The sequence below is a fragment of the Pelmatolapia mariae genome, linkage group LG3_W (genome assembly GCF_036321145.2).
Source record: "Pelmatolapia mariae isolate MD_Pm_ZW linkage group LG3_W, Pm_UMD_F_2, whole genome shotgun sequence".
NCBI lineage: Eukaryota > Metazoa > Chordata > Actinopteri > Cichliformes > Cichlidae > Pelmatolapia > Pelmatolapia mariae.
Window position 1 is genome coordinate 29,254,573 of NC_086229.1, and position 16,796 is coordinate 29,271,368.

The 16,796-nt window shown below is 44.9% G+C and overlaps 1 protein-coding gene across 1 annotated transcript in view; it reads right to left on the minus strand.

Annotated features, from left to right (window-relative positions):
- Positions 1-1,626: 1,626 nt before the first annotated feature.
- LOC134624375 (junctional adhesion molecule-like) overlaps positions 1,627-16,796 on the minus strand; it is a 201,842-nt gene continuing 186,672 nt past the window's right edge. Inside the window, exons 4-6 of the mRNA XM_063469356.1 lie at positions 7,145-7,204; positions 6,796-6,831; positions 1,627-2,148 (exon numbers count right to left, since the gene is read on the minus strand). Of these exons, the coding sequence (XP_063325426.1) occupies positions 2,063-2,148; positions 6,796-6,831; positions 7,145-7,204 (182 nt within the window). The 3' untranslated portion in view covers positions 1,627-2,062. The remainder of the gene's footprint in view (positions 2,149-6,795; positions 6,832-7,144; positions 7,205-16,796) is intronic.

The following is a 16,796-nucleotide window of genomic DNA, read 5'->3' on the forward strand; positions in this document are numbered from 1 at the left end:
ACATAAGGAGGGGTGGATGCATATATTTGAGCCTGTATGCACACTTGTGACTTTGTGTGGATTAGACAAACCATGGAAAAGGAAATAAACAGAGTTTCTAAAAGTGTAGCACATTTTGCCAAGAAATACTGATACAAAAAGGAAACCAACCAACCAAAGACAAGTTTTCTTACTTTTTAGACTAACTGTAATTGTAACAGTACAGTGAACAGGCGTGAAATAAAGGACAGTGTTGTACAGTGTGGCATACAGTTTGTGCATACAGAGGTTTACATACACTTATACATACATAGCAGCAGTTCATAACCTTAGCTGCCTTCTTTTGACTTCCTTTGTACAGTTATTGCATTGACTTTCACACTCCTGGAACATACACAATGGATCTAAAGTCAATTTTCTACTTTTATTTTGGTAAAAATTTGAAAGGAAACCAGATTAAATCCATGAAAATGAAAAGACCTGCAAGACAGGACTTTTAGACTGATTTAATGTCATCCATGCTGACAATAATATTAGTAACTGTTTTCCATAAACACACCACATACGTGATGTGTTTAATTTGTAAAAAACAGTTTTTCCTGTCTAACTGTGACACTGCAGTGACTGTTGGTGTGACTTTACAGTTCCAGAGTCCACACAGCATCTACCAGGAGACCTCAGAGCTCTTCATACTTCGTTCTCTTCACAAGCTTCATGGAGATGCTGGTTTCCTTTCCCAGCAGGAGTCAGGAGCTGCTCACAAACACACTAAACCAAAAGCTTATTACTGTGTTTGATTGGTCAGCCAGCTCTCCTGACCTGAACACCTTGGAGAATCTGTTATTATTAAGATGAAGATGAGAAACTCTGGAAGAGCTGAAGATCACAGTCAGAGCAGCCTGAGCCTCAGTGACTCCTCAGCAGGAGCTGATGCAGTAACTCATGGTGCTGGAGCCCAAACCAAGTACTGAGAGCAGTGGCGGTCCTAGCCTGTTTGGTGCCCTGGGCGAATACTCCCTCTGGCGCCCTTACTCCCAGCAAATGGGCGATAGAAAACCGATCGGTGCCTATGCCATTCCCAATATGCGCTGGCATGACGTCGGGGCAGCATGAGTACGAGCATTTATTTTTTTTTTTTGCCGATGCCCGTGATGCCGCCCCCCACCACGATGCCGCCCCGGGCAACTGCCCGTGTCGCCCGTATCTAAAACCGCTACTGACTGAGAGTGTAAATGAACAGAGTTTCTGAGGGTGGATGTTTTTGAATGTAAACACTGTTTTTATTGATGCAACAATGTACAATTCATTCTTCACACTTCCTGGCTGCCTCAACATTAATGATGCTGAATGATCCAAACTACATTCTTGGTATCAGGTTCATGTTATGTCCACAAGGAACTCCAGTGTAAGAGAGTAAAATACAGAATTTACAAGTTTGTTTCGTGGGAAACACTGATTTACACAAACAGGTGGTCTTTGTGTTTGCAGAGGATCAAAAAACAAAACATCACAACAGCAACAATCACAGAGTCATTTATAGAAACATGTCATCTTTCCACATGGTTACAGAATACATAGAATAACACGTACAGTCGAGTATATCTGATATTAAAACTTTATATGAAGACAACATATGACACTAGCTGTACACAGAGAAGGAATCAATGTTAAAGTTTTCCTTTTACCTCACAGTTCAACACTTCTATAATCAATAAATAAATAAATATAAACATGCAGTAAGTTTGTTCTAATGAACCTTTACAATACATTCAGATTAGAGTTCACGTCACACTGATATGGACAACACACTCAGCCCACAGGCTTCAGCACAAGGCTATAGATGGAGATCCATCAGAACACAAGGAAACAGCACAGCAGCACCGGGAACCAACACTGAGGAACAACACACTCTGGATCATCATCATTATGAGCTTCTAATGTTAGAGAAACAGCTGGCTGAGGTTGTTCAGCTGTTAGCAGAGGAAGGTCAAAGCAAAGCTGCATCTTCATGTTTATGGTATCATAGTTACACCACATACTTTACAGTGTATGAACCACAACAAGCTAACAGAGGGTCTGTTCTTCATACTCCAGTTCCATTTCGTCCACTTTGAGCCACAGCCTGGCCACCTTTTTGGCTCACCCATCCAGTAACAGTATTCCCCCATCCTGGAGGAGCAGACAGAGGAGAGTCAGAGAGAGCATCAGATGGATCCAGGCTGGTCTCATAATGACACACATGTAACATCACATGTTCCAGTTTCACACAGAGGAGTGGGCAAAGCTTTGATTCATGTTATGTGTAATCCCACTCAGCCCTCAGGTGGTCTACGCCTGATCATCAAGCAGAGCCAAAGGACTGCAGCATCCCTGGACATGAGGACAATATTCCAGAGAAAAGCAGAGACTGCAGGGACAAAGCAGCTGTCTGTCACTGTGTTTGTATATGAATCAATCTCACTAATGATCTCATCAGCAGCCACTTTTAAAGCTGTCACATATGGCTGGATTGTTTGTTGAACCAAGATGGTTTTTAGTTTTGCTCTTCCCGTCTTCTGTCTGTTCCCTTTGTAAAGACCTTCACTGGATTCCCTCTCTGGAGTGTGGTGAGTGTCTAGTGACACTTTTATGGCAGCAGACACTGGAGAGGACGCCGTTCTGGTTATGTTGGATCCCACCTCTGCTTTTGATACTGTTGATCACGGTGTCATGATAATCACGCTCAAAGGAAGGAGAGAGGAGGTTGAAATGACTGAGAGGAAGCAGCTCCATCACTGACTGTTTTTAATAGATGCCTTAAAACACTAAACTCTAATATCAAGGGTTTATTTAAGTTGAGGAAGAATCAGCTTAAAGTTTTCTCAATCCAAGACGGCGCCTGTGTGTGCAGCTTGCCGTCAGCTGCTACCTGCTTTGTTAACATCCATTTTCTTCAAAAATGTCTCTGCTCTTCTGGTTTATAACTTCTAATGGTTTATTCTAAGTTTATAGACTATAACAACTTGTAAGACGATGAGTTTTACTCAGCCCATGTTATGTTGTAGTATCCATTTATCATGTATGCTACTTTGCTCTGTGGACTGTAAAAATGTTTGTATTCATGAAATAAACCACACTTTCACAGTTTGCACCTTTTACTGTTTTCCTGCTTTTATTCACTCCGAGTTTGACAAAAAGATTAGAGCCAAGTTCTTTCCATTGCTTGTTTTCTGAGATGTAGAGTTGAAAATGTTATGTTCAGACAGACAGATCATCCAATCAGCTGCTGTATAACCAGCAGCTCTTTAATAGGGAACTACAAACATGGAGGACCAAATCTGTTCCTTCCTTCTTTGATGGTACACAGTACAATGTGTGGATTTCTCTTGTAATGTGCCAAGAACTTTTCCAGAGCAATGCACATGTCAGCTATAGATCAGACTGTGATGGAGAAACTGACCACTGTGAATCATTTACCACCATTTATGAGGCGTTCACTGACCTGTGTCAAACTGTTCTTCCTGTGGGACATTTGTTTTCGTTGTTTCTTCTGAATAGCAGAGGACCATATGATGTGTGAAGACAAACAGTTTGTTTGGAGGAATTCAGGTACTTTTCACTGGTTGTTTATGCGAGATGATTGATTACTAGTTTTAGTTTTGGCCTGATATTTTCTGTCTGTTGGATCTAAATTAATCGCACGATGCGTTCAGGGCCTCTGGTGTTGTGCGATAAATCAAACTGTATAAAAGTCTGAAGGCCATCTAACGGTGTGAAATTAGGATCCACTGAGTTCAGGTCAGGACAGTTGCCTCGTGTGCTGTGGTCACACATGTTTTGGTGTTTCTAACTTGGTATCTTAATAACATGTAATTCTGACAGGACGACTCTTTTTGGTTTATGCGAGCAGTATTTGCCTAACTCCTGCAAACAACACAGGACTCTGAATGGGATTATGATGTGTTTACTGACCTGTGTGAAGCATTTCTCAAGCTCTGTGAGGTGTTTACTGACCTGTGTCAGACGTGTCTGCCTGTTGGAAATCTGGATCTGTCGTTGTTTTCTGAGAGATTGAGATGAAAAATGGATTGTCAAGAGAGACAGACAGATATCAATAAGTGTGATTGTCCATCCGTCTCTGCTGGTATCTTCAACATGAACCTCTTAGATCCAACCTGCTGACCTGCTCCTTTCACAGAAGTTAAAAGGGAGGAACCCCCAATATGTCTGTGAAGGTTCTCAGTCATCCAGGTCATCGTAGTCAAAGGAGTTTGCAAAGAAAAGCGTCTGGACTTCTTTAAGTTGCTTGAAGACGTTTCACCTCTCATCCGAGAAGCTTCTTCAGTTCTAAGGTCAAATGGCCGAGAGTCCCAGATTTAAACCCAGTGGGAGTATCCCCCCACAGAGGGACAAAGGACCCCCTGGTGATCCTCCAATCACATGCGCCAAAGTGTGAAAGCGGGTGTGGGACCTAATCAGCCAGGGTTTCGGGTGAGCTCATTGTGAAACCTGGCCCCACCCTATCATGTGATTTCCTGAGGTCAGATGGCCCAGGATGTGAGTGGGCGTTAAGGCGTCTGGGAAGGGAACTCAAAACTGGATTATAGATGGCAGACAGTTGGTGTCGTAAACCACCGCCTCTGTTCAAAGATGGTCGCTCACAGTGGACATAGATGGCCTCTTTCACTCCTCTTTCAAACCATCTGTCCTCTCTGTCCAATATGTGAACATTGGCATCCTCGAAAGAGTGACCTTTATCCTTAAGATGCAGATGGACTGCTGAGTCTTGTCCTGTGGAGGTGGCTCTTCTATGTTGTGCCATGCGCTTGTGAAGTGGCTGTTTGGTCTCTCCAATGTAGAGGTCTGGGCATTCCTCGCTGCACTGTACAGCATACACCACATTGTTTAGTCTGTGTTTTGGAGTTTTGTCTTTCGGGTGAACCAGTTTCTGTCTGAGTGTGTTGCTGGGTCTGAAGTACACTGGGATGTCGTGCTTGGAGAAAACTCTCCTGAGTTTCTCTGATACACCGGCTACATAGGGGATGACAACGTTGTTGCGTCTGTCTTTCTTATCCTCCCTCGCTGGTGTCTGATCTTCTTTTCTGTGCCTCTTTGCTGACTTTATGAACGCCCAGTTCGGATAACCGCATGTTTTCAGTGCTTCCTTTACATGTGTGTGTTCCTTCTTTTTCCCTTCAGGCTTAGAGGGAACATGTTCTGCCTGGTGGTGTAGGGTCCTGATTACTCCAAGTTTGTGTTCCAGAGGGTGATGGGAGTCAAAGAGGAGGTACTGGTCCGTGTGTGTGGGCTTCCGGTAAACGAGCTCACCCGAAACCCTGGCTGATTAGGTCCCACACCCGCTTTCACACCTTGGCGCATGTGATTAGAGGATCACCAGGGGGTCCTTTGTCCCTCCTTGGGGGGATACTCCCACTGGGTTTAAATCTGGGAAGCACTGAAAACATGCGGTTATCCGAACTGGGCGTTCATAAAGTCAGCAAAGAGGCACAGAAAAGAAGATCAGACACCAGCGAGGGAGGATAAGAAAGACAGACGCAACAACGTTGTCATCCCCTATGTAGCCGGTGTATCAGAGAAACTCAGGAGAGTTTTCTCCAAGCACGACATCCCAGTGTACTTCAGACCCAGCAACACACTCAGACAGAAACTGGTTCACCCGAAAGACAAAACTCCAAAACACAGACTAAACAATGTGGTGTATGCTGTACAGTGCAGCGAGGAATGCCCAGACCTCTACATTGGAGAGACCAAACAGCCACTTCACAAGCGCATGGCACAACATAGAAGAGCCACCTCCACAGGACAAGACTCAGCAGTCCATCTGCATCTTAAGGATAAAGGTCACTCTTTCGAGGATGCCAATGTTCACATATTGGACAGAGAGGACAGATGGTTTGAAAGAGGAGTGAAAGAGGCCATCTATGTCCACTGTGAGCGACCATCTTTGAACAGAGGCGGTGGTTTACGACACCAACTGTCTGCCATCTATAATCCAGTTTTGAGTTCCCTCCCCAGACGCCTTAACGCCCACTCACATCCTGGGCCATCTGACCTCAGGAAATCACATGATAGGGTGGGGCCAGGTTTCACAATGAGCTCACCCGAAACCCTGGCTGATTAGGTCCCACACCCGCTTTCACACTTTGGCGCATGTGATTAGAGGATCACCAGGGGGTCCTTTGTCCCTCCTTGGGGGGATACTCCCACTGGGTTTAAATCTGGGACTCTCGGCCATTTGACCTTAGAACTGAAGAAGCTTCTCGGATGAGAGGTGAAACGTCTTCAAGCAACTTAAAGAAGTCCAGACGCTTTTCTTTGCAAACTCCTTTGACAACCCCCAATATCTTCTACACCTTACTTCCATACCTGCCCACCCTTTCTCCCCCCTCTCCTGTTGGATGCCTTCAACACCCACACCTTCTTTCTCTCTCTGACTTCTTCTACACCGATGATTAAAAATAGAATTTAAATTTAAACTATAAAATTATTTTATTAAATTTCCTTCTTTCCTGTAACAGAAACTGCATCACATTTAAACATTCAGTGAGTATTGATTATAATTCACTCCATGTTTCATTTACTTTATGTGATCTTCAGTGAGATTGAATTAATACATTTAGACAAGAACATTCATTTTACACTCTTTAAATCAGTTATATGAAAATTTTCTTTTACTTTTTAAAACTCTGTTTGTCAATCACATTTTACTCAATTCAAATTTCTTGTCATTGAAAGAAATGACTGCAAAATGTCAGTTTAATGTCACATAAATCAGTCTGTGATGTGTTTACCAACCTCTGTGAGGAAGTTACTGACCTGTGCCAGGTGTGTCTCCATGTTCCACATCTGCATCTGGTATTTTTTATGAGAAGCAGAATAGAATATGATGTGTCAAGACAGACAGGAAACCAGGTACTTTGCATTCGCTGTATTTGCCTGATGATTATTATCTTATTTCAGGCCTTCAATTTGGAAATATTTGGTCGTAATTTTCCAGAAAACAAATGAAGTGAGTTGTAAATCAGTCTGAGAAATACAGTAGAATATCATGTGTCAAGAGAGACAGAAAGACAGACAGATTTCAAACATAGAGGATTAACTCTGTAGCCTCTTTGATGGTAGACAGATGATGTATTATGAATCCTTCAGTGATGTGTTTACTGACCTCTTTGAGTTGTTTCCTGGTCTGTGTCTCCCTGTTGGACAGCTGTGTTTGGTGTTTCTTCTGAAATGTAGAATGAAAAATGGTTTGTCAAGAGAGACAGACAGACAGATATCAGCATATATAAATAATATAAAATTGAATTAAGTTGTGGATCCATCTCAGTATGTTTACAGCCCTCTGTGGATGATTTACCAACATTTCTGAGGCATTTACTGACCTTTGTCAGCACTTTCACCATCTGTGCCAGTGTTAGCTCCAACATTGATTTGCCTGTCTGAAGTTTTTTCTTAATTGTAGAGAGAAAAATGACATTAGTCCGTGATGCATTTTTTTTTTTTTTTTGCTTGTTTTCTCTTTTTTTTCTCTCAACAGGTGATCCAGGAGATTTTTTTCTCTTCTTTCTCTTTGTAAGTGCCCTTTCTCACGGTCCCTCTTCCCTTATGTTTTTCTTTTTCTTCATCTTTCTTTCTCCCTTTCCTATCCCTCAGTCATGTCTGTCCCGTCTGTAACAACTGAAAATAAAATAAAATAAATAATAACAACAAATCTTGATCAAATGGACCAATACGGCAAGGCTGTGATGACAAATTTGATCAAAGTAAATCCATTGGGTATCCTTGTTGGTCTTCAGACAACAATTCTGACGGCTAAAGAACCAAATGGGACAGACAAGAAAAAAACAAAAAGACAGACAGACAGATGTCAGTAAGTGTGATCATCCAGCTGTGTAGCCACCAACTCTTTAATAGGGAACTACAAACATGGAGGACCCAATCTGTTCTTTCTGTCTTTGATGGTACACAGTACAATCTGTGCATTTCTCTTGTAATGTGCCAAGAACCTTTCCAGAAATAAAACGTCAGCCACAGATCAGACTGTGATGGAGAAACTGACCACTGTGAATCATTTACCAACACTTATGAGGTGCTGCCTGATGACTGCAAAGTGTCAGTTTAATGTCACATGAATCACTCTGTGATCTGTTTACCAACCTCTGTGAGGAAGTTGCTTACGTGCGTAAGAGGTGTCTATCTTTTGGACACCTGTGTCTGGCGTCTCTGGTGAGAAGCAGAATAGAATATGACACTTTATGGCAGCACGGAAACAAAGTACTTGACATTGGTTGTATGTGCCTGATGACTGATTACTGCTATGATAGAGTCCTACATATCAAACTGAGAAAACAGTCTGCTTTGATGGTGGACTTGTTCTGTTTTCCTACAGAGCACCACGTCATCTTCTTATATCAACATCTGCCAGTCTGTGTACAGGGAATGAGGAAACCCCGTTCATTTACTGAGATCAACAGCAGACTTTCCAGTGTAAGATGTCATAAATATGTGAACATGAGCTGACTCTGGAACAGCTTCTATACAATCATGGACTGTAAAACAGAGGCAGGAGCCACCCTCTCTCTCCTGCACTGTACGGCTCAACTCACATACAGCAAACCTGCACTGATTCTACATATGTCACATTCCCATGATGCATCACAGGCTGTTTGATTGGATCTTTTTCATTGAGGATTTGTAATGTGGACAAACAGATGTTACTCTCACCTCTGACACTGAGAGTCACTGATTTCTGTAGCAGCATGTGTCCATCCTTGTTGTAGACGGTGCAGGTGTAGACTCCACTGTCAGTGAGGTGGAGGTCTTTCAGGGTCAGACTGAGGTCTTTAGCGCTCAGTGGTTCTTTGTTCATCTCAGTGCGGCCTACATAAACCTGATCCTGTTTCTGACTGCTGTCGTTACAGTGAACCATCTTTTCTTCAGGGTGAGTGAGTCTCCACTCCACTTTGATCACCTGAGGAAGCTCACCTGTAATTTTAAACGGCATCAGGACAGACTTCTGACCTTGTGTCACCTCCACCACTACTGACTGGTAGTCTGTGAGGAGAACAAAGCAGAACATGAGCTGTACAGACAGAAGCAATGAGAGACGTCAGCATGACAGACTCAGTTTGGTTGAAGATCAAGGGGACTGAGATCCTCTGGCTCATCTATTCAAAAGAGTAGATCAGACTGAACATCCAGCCTTTTATAGCTACAGACATACAGAGTGCTATAATAGAATATTTTGTTAATAGTTAGTCATGCATAAATCTATTCTAAATCTATTATGTATGGAATTTCAGGAGCGGGACCACGCCTCCAAACACGCTCCTTCCGGCTGTCATCTATATAGGTTCCCCCCAGTTCCGCAAGCTGATCATTCTCGTTTACGTGCCCCACCCTCCCTCCATCCTTCTTCTCCATTCTTCACCTTCTTCATTTCTGTTTATTACATGGGGATCTGCCAGGTCCGTGAGCCATCGCCAGAGGCCTTCCCCAAACCGCAGCTCAATTCATGTCAAAGCATTCACTTTTACCTACTAAAATGCTGTCAAACTTAAAATGAGGACGTGGGCCCAGCGAGTGAAATGAAATATAAGGGATGAAAAAATGAAACTTGGGTAATGTTTAAACTTTGCCTTTAATTTTATGCATGCTGAGATAGAAAGAGGAACTGCTGAGCCTGATTGTGAAATATGCCAAGAATGTGCAGGCAGCACGGTGGCACGATGGTTAGCACTGCTGCCACTCAGCAAGAAGGTCCTGCGTTCAATTCCACCATCAGGCCGGGATCTTTCCGTGTGGAGTTTGCATGTTCTCCATGTGTTTGTGTGGCCTATCTCCCACAGCCTAAAGAAAGGGGATCGGTTAATTGACTAATCTAAATTACCCATAGGTGTGAATGGTTGTGTGTTAGCCCTGTGACAGACTGGTGACCTGTCCAGGTTGTACCCTGCCTCTCGCCCTGTGACAGCTGGGATAGGCTCCAGCCCCTCTGAAAAGCATAAGTGGAAGCGAATGGATGGATGGGTGTGTATTTATACATGGACTTTGATAGAACATTTATGAAGCACAGAAAATGTTAGCAAGGGGAGAGAGAGAGAGTGGAAGCACTGCACATGCCCAAATGAGTTTATTAGGAAGGTTCAGGGTTCTGTTAGGGTTAGAAATCTTTGGTATTGTATTTAAATTATTAAATAAAGCTGTTTTAATGATTTTCTTTATACACAATGCAAATGTGGAGCCTTCCTTCTATTGGATTTTGTACATATTGGAATTTTGAACTGAGCACTTCAAAAAGACTTTGCATAGAGCACTACTGCACCAACACTGTAAATAAACTCAATGAACTTTCATTCCTGAGTCCTGCGTTTGAGTCCAGTCAGACAAACCATGACAGCTTGATTTCATCTGTCAGTCATTGGAAACAGTAATACAGCTATGTACTTATGATTTTAACTAAATGACTGTATTAATGCAGTATTTTCAGTTCCATGTTTTCCTCTTTAACCACAGGTGATCCAATCAAAGGTAACAACACAAAACATTTAACAGGAAATATTTAAATCCTCTCTTCATTTGCTGCTCTCTGGTTATTTGTGGCACAACTTCAACATTTAATACAAAATATTTGTCTCAAAAAGCATTGCACTGTGACACAGTCCTACATATCCTACATACAGAACAGCTTCTATACAATCATGGACTGTAAAACAGAGGCAGGAGCCACCCTCTCTCTCCTGCGCTGTACGGCTCAACTCACATACAGCAAACCTGCACTGATTCTACATATGTCACATTCCCATGATGCATCACAGGCTGTTTGATTGGATCTTTTTCATTGAGGATTTGTAATGTGGACAAACAGAAGTTACACTCACCTCTGACACTGAGAGTCACTGCTTTCTGTAGCAGCATGTGTCCATCCTTGTTGTAGACGGTGCAGGTGTAGACTCCACTGTCAGTGAGGTGGAGGTCTTTCAGGGTCAGATTGAGGTCTCCATTTTTTATTTGCTCGTTCTTCACTTCTGTGCGACTTTGTATGTAAGACTGGTTTTGGTCTTTCTGATAAACGTGGACTTTCTTGTCTTCATGTTTCCACTCCACTGTGACGTCCTGAAGCTTGATATCAGTTGTAAATGGCAGCAGGACAGACTGAACCCCTTTAACTGTTTCCACCATCTGAACCTCAGGAACTGAGAGGAGAATATGAGACAGACAGACAGATGTCAGTGAAGGTGATCCTCCATCATCTACAGTTATTATAGTTTGATACTTTCATTGTTTTTATTTAGTGTTGGCCTTTTCTTTGGAATTCAGTTTAGTTTCTGTGAGTTTCCAGAGTGGGTTTGCTCCTTTCACTTTTGTTTTGATTGTGTGTAAATGTTTAGTTTTTGTTTAACTTTTATTACGTGAACTCTTAGTTTTAGTCTCTAAATTCTGTTTTGTTACTTATAAATCTATACCTATTTTGGACGGTGGACAAACAGCTGTAACACTCACCTCTGACACTGAGAGTCACTGATTTCCGTAGCAGCATGTGTCCATCCTTGTTGTAGACGGTGCAGGTGTAGACTCCACTGTCAGTGAGGTGGAGGTCTTTCAGGGTCAGACTGAGGTCTTTAGTGTTCAGTGGGTCTTTCTTCATCTCAGTGCGCTGTTTCTGATCTTGGCCCTTTAAGTGACACTGGTCTTTACCAATCTGATACTCATGGACCATCTTGTTTTTGTGTTTCCACTCCACTTTGACATCCTGGGTGAAGCCTTCTTTGATTTTAAAGGGCAGCAGGACAAACTCCTTCCCCTGTGTCACCTCCACCATCTCCAGCTGGTACTCTAAAGAGAAAACAGAGGAGAACATAGTCAGTGAGACAACATCCTTTACATCTAGACGACTCATTGTAGAGACGTCAGGTCTGAACTTCCTGGAGCCAGGAGATTTTCTGACTGAGGCCAGACCCACAAAATCAGACACTTCCTTTGATAGATCCAAATCTTGTACCGGTTAAAGGACTCAGTATAAGATTTGGGGACCGATGAGCTACTAGAAGATGGATCTTCAAAGTCCTCATCCCCACAATGTTGTGCACCATCAGACTCTTCTCTCTCATTACATGAGCCAGTAAAAATTTTGGTTTCTTCATTAGTTGGAAATGCTTCCCTAATTTTGTGATTGTTAGTCTATCTTTGTCATGGCCTTGAGCTGTTTGACCTAGGGTTTTTAAGTCTTTTAGCAGTCATGTCATTTGTAAAGTTTTTATTTAAATATTCTGTTTGGTTCTTCATTTGTGTGTTTTTAGTGTTTATGTTTTATAATTGTACTTTTCTTAAGTGTTTTTAGTCTACTTCTTAGTTCTGGGTTGTATTAGAGTTTAGTTTTTCTCTCAGTGTCTCTTGTTCCATTTTTTGTGTGTCTGCATTTCCATGTTTAGTTATCACTTCTCACTTCCTGCTTTATTGGATAGTTATTCATCCCTTGCTCTTTACTGTGAGTTTTACTTCCCTCATCTTATTATCTGTTCTTTTACATCTGTGTCTCATTTTCCCAACTGTCTCTACTCCCCTGATTACCCTTCTCTGTGTGTATATATAGTGCTGATTTCTCTCAGTCCTGGTCAAAACATCAACTCTACTTCTCAGTGAATTTTCTTCATGTACTTCTGCTGTATTTCTTCTATTTCTTTCAGCCCAGTGTATTTCCAAGTTCCATGTTCCGCTAGTTATGGTTTTCAATTTTCTTTTAGACGTTATATGTTCCCCTATTTGACTTTCCTCTAAAACAGCCTAACAAAGATTCAAATCCTCTCTTCATTTAGAGCTCTCTGGTGATTTGTGCCATAACTTCAACATTAAATATAAAACAAGCTCAAACTGAAAGAGCACAAAGAGCTATCAATTTAAAATATATTGGAATTTATGAGGTGCCGTAAGGGACATTATTACTGAAACGCTCTCACACACACACTACTGAAATTTTACCTCTCACACACACTATTGAAATTTTACCTCTCACACACACTACTGAAAAACCAAAGCATTTCAGTTGAACAGGAAGGTGTTTCAGTTGAACAGGAAGGCATTTCAGTTAAACAGGAAGGTGTTTCAGTTGAACAGGAAGGTACTTCAGTTAAACAGGAAGGCGTTTCAGTTGAACAGGAAGGCGTTTCAGTGGAACAGGAAGGCATTTCAGTTGAACAGGAAGGCGTTTCAGTGGAACAGGAAGGCGTTTCAGTTAAACAGGAAGGCGTTTCAGTTAAACAGGAAGGCGTTTCAGTTAAACAGGAAGGCGTTTCAGTTGAACAGGAAGGCATTTCAGTTAAACAGGAAGGCGTTTCAGTTGAACAGGAAGGCGTTTCAGTTAAACAGGAAGGCGTTTCAGTTAAACAGGAAGGCGTTTCAGTTGAACAGGAAGGCATTTCAGTTAAACAGGAAGGCGTTTCAGTTAAACAGGAAAGCGTTTCAGTCGAACAGGAAGGCATTTCAGTTAAACAGGAAGGCGTTTCAGTTAAACAGGAAGGCATTTCAGTTGAACAGGAAGGCGTTTCAGTTAAACAGGAAGGCGTTTCATTTGAACAGGAAGTTGTTTCTTGACACGAAAACTGAAGGAAAAAGTGGTAGATTTCAAACAAACCACTACACAGATGTCTACTCAGCAACCTGCTAGTAGCCTAAGTGAAGCAGCTGCATTACTTAACAATATATAAGCCTCAGCATAAGTCAAAATTTAGAATAGCAGACGGGCATTATCCTGGTTAATTTTTTTATGTGCTTTTTGTCTTTTTTAGCAAAGAAAAAATATCTTAAAATCATTAATAAAACCAGGGAGAGAAGGCTTAGCGTTCCTCCATTTAGCACAATGGATATGATATTTACTCAAAAGTATGATGATGACACCCAATGCTAGATGATCCATATAAAAAAATTTATGATGTAATTCAAATAGTGGCACATCATTAATATTTAGGGAAATCCAATTTTTTTAAGTTGCACCATATCCATTGTGTGATAGGGCATAGAAAAAAAGATGTTCTAGGGTTTCATTTTCATCAGTACAAAAGGAACATTGATCCACCTCAAAACCAAATCTCTTTTTTAGTAATTCTGCCACAGGATTAATTTTGTTTATTACTTTAAGTGTGTTTCTTCAACTTTAGGTAGAATAGGCTATCTCATAAATTTTTAGTATTGTGGCGAGCTCAGTCACGGAGGAGACAAAGGTTTCTTTGGGAGCACCCGTTTATTTACAACCGGCCCAGAACACTGCCGCTACCTCCCTCCTCAGCGTGGCAACAACATAAAACAACAAAAAAAGGCGCTCTCTCACCGGAAACACAGTCGCCGAGAGAGCGCGTCACTCGTCACCATAACAACATGACAACAAACACATAACTGTAATAACCGAACAAACCCCGAACAGCCCTGGCCCGCTACATAGCCCCCACCTAAGTGGTCAGTCGTCCCCGACAGCCCCATTACCCCACACAAAGTCCTGTAAGTGTCCGGGTGCCTTCTTCTGGCGCACCGGCTGGTCTCGACCGGCGGGGGAAAAGTCACTCGGATCAGAACCTGGGGTGTCACCAGCATCCCCTGCCCCGGCGTCTGCCGGAGCGAGCGGTCGGTACGGTGAAAGCCTGTCTCGGTGCAACACCACCATGCGCCCCGGGCCCGGCATGCGGATACGGTACACCACTTCCGTTAGCCGCTCCACGACCTCCGCCGGCCCTTGCCAGTGACTGCACAGTTTGGGGGACACTCCTGTCTTGCGAACCGGGCAGTACACCCAAACCTTGTCGCCAGGCACAAAAGCCTCCCCCCGGCACTTGGTGTCGTAGGCTCTTTTCTGTCGTACTCCGGCGCTGGCCTGGGCCTGGCTGGTGTAGTCGTGAACCACCTGCAGCCGCTCCCTCAGCCTCCTGTAGTAGTCCATCTCTGGCCCACCGTCAATGTCCGGCTCGGGGGGGGGGGGACCCAAACACCAGATCCACAGGCGTCCGGAGCTCCCGCCCAAACATCAAAGCGGCAGGCGTGCACTGGCTGGACTCCTGAACCGCAGTCCGATATGACCAAAGGACCAGGGGCAGATGTCGGTCCCAATCCCGCTGGTGGCGGCTGGTGAGAATGGCGAGCTGGGTAGCCAGTGTGCGGCACTTCGCAGGGTTGAGCCGCAGCCCAGCTCGACGGATGGCGCTGAAGACCTCGCTCAGGTGAGACAGTGCACTGTCGAAGTCGCCACCGTGCACCAACATGTCATCCAGATACACAACACAGCGGCTACGAGGGATGTTCACGAGCACCCTCTCCATCAGCCTCTCAAACATCGCTGGCGCATTGCAGAGCCCAAATGGCATGACCCTGAACTGCCACAGCCCCTGTCCAATGGTGAATGCAGTCTTAGGCCTTGCTTCGGGGGCTAGCTCCACCTGCCACTAGCCGCTGCATAGGTCGAGGGAGCTGAACCAGCTGGAGCCGGTAACGTAATCCAGGGCCTCGTCGATCCGTGGAAGCGGGTACGAGTCCTTCTTGGTGACTGCATTGAGACGGCGAAAATCCACGCAGAACCTCGGGCTGCCATGCTTCTTCCCCACCAGGACCACGGGTGCCGCCCATGGGCTGTTGGACGGCTCGATCACCCCAGCCGCAGCCATCTCACGGATCTTTTCCTCTGCCACCTGCCGTTTGGAGAGGGGCAGCCGGTGTGGGCGCAGACGGATGGGTTGAGCAGAGCCGCTGTCGATGGTGTGCTGGACCAGCCCCGTCTGCCTGCAGTCTTTGTCACTGGCGGCAAAGATGTCCACATTCTCGTCCAGGAGGCACCTCAACCGCTGGCGCTGGTCAACGTTGAGACCTACGCTGCTGCGCTGCCACAGGTCACCAACAGCCTCAGTTGTCTCGGTCGAGGGAGATTTGTCGGGCTGAGAGGCCGGGGCTGAGGTGAGTAGAGATGACCCGGAGCCACCGGCACCCGAAATCTGCTGAGCGGCAGCCGCCCGACGCCTGTCTCGTCTGGCTCGGGTTCCCTCCGCTCCCTGCTTTTGACCGCACTGGAGGGCAAGAGTCTCTGTGCCAAGAGTGATAGCCCGCTTTGCGGTGTCGACGCACGCCCCCCAGCGGGTCAGCAGATCAAGGCCGATGATGCCCTGGTCTTGAATGTCAGCAAGCCAGAAGTCGTGCACCAGCTCCAGATCCATCACTCGGACCCGCAACGGTTTCTTCCCCCGCATATCAGCCCTCTCACCCGTCACCGTCATCAGCTGGGTGTCGGTGGGTGACCAACCCTTCACCAATGGCCCGGACGTTCCAGGGAGCACGCCAGGTCGTATCAGGGAAATGGTGGACCCCGTGTCCACCAGGGCCTGGCATGGCAGGTCCTCAACACAGCAGCTCAGGTAGAGTCCCTTGAGGTGCCCAACTCGGCCCACCACCGTGCATCGTCCTTGGAGGGGGGCAGGAAGCTGGAGCAGTGGTCCCCTCACTACACCGCTCCCTCCCTGTTTCCCTGAGGCTGCGTAGTCCTGGTCTTCGGGACAAGGTGCTGGGCAGTCACGCGCCACGTGGCCAGGCTCATTGCACCGGTAGCAGCGGTCGGTCGGTCGACGGGGACGCCTCCGGGGCACCGAGGGTTGCAGCTGGCATATCTCGGCGACCTCCCCCTCCCCGTCGCAGTCTGCGACTCTGATTTGGGGGCAGTTTGGGGGGGGCACCTGCTGGTTAGGTTGCGAGGTGAACACCAGCTCGGCCCTCTCAGCCTCAAGGAGCGCCTCACGGAGAGTTTGAGGCATGGCCAGGCGGACGTGTTGACGTAGTCGCTCTGGAAAAAG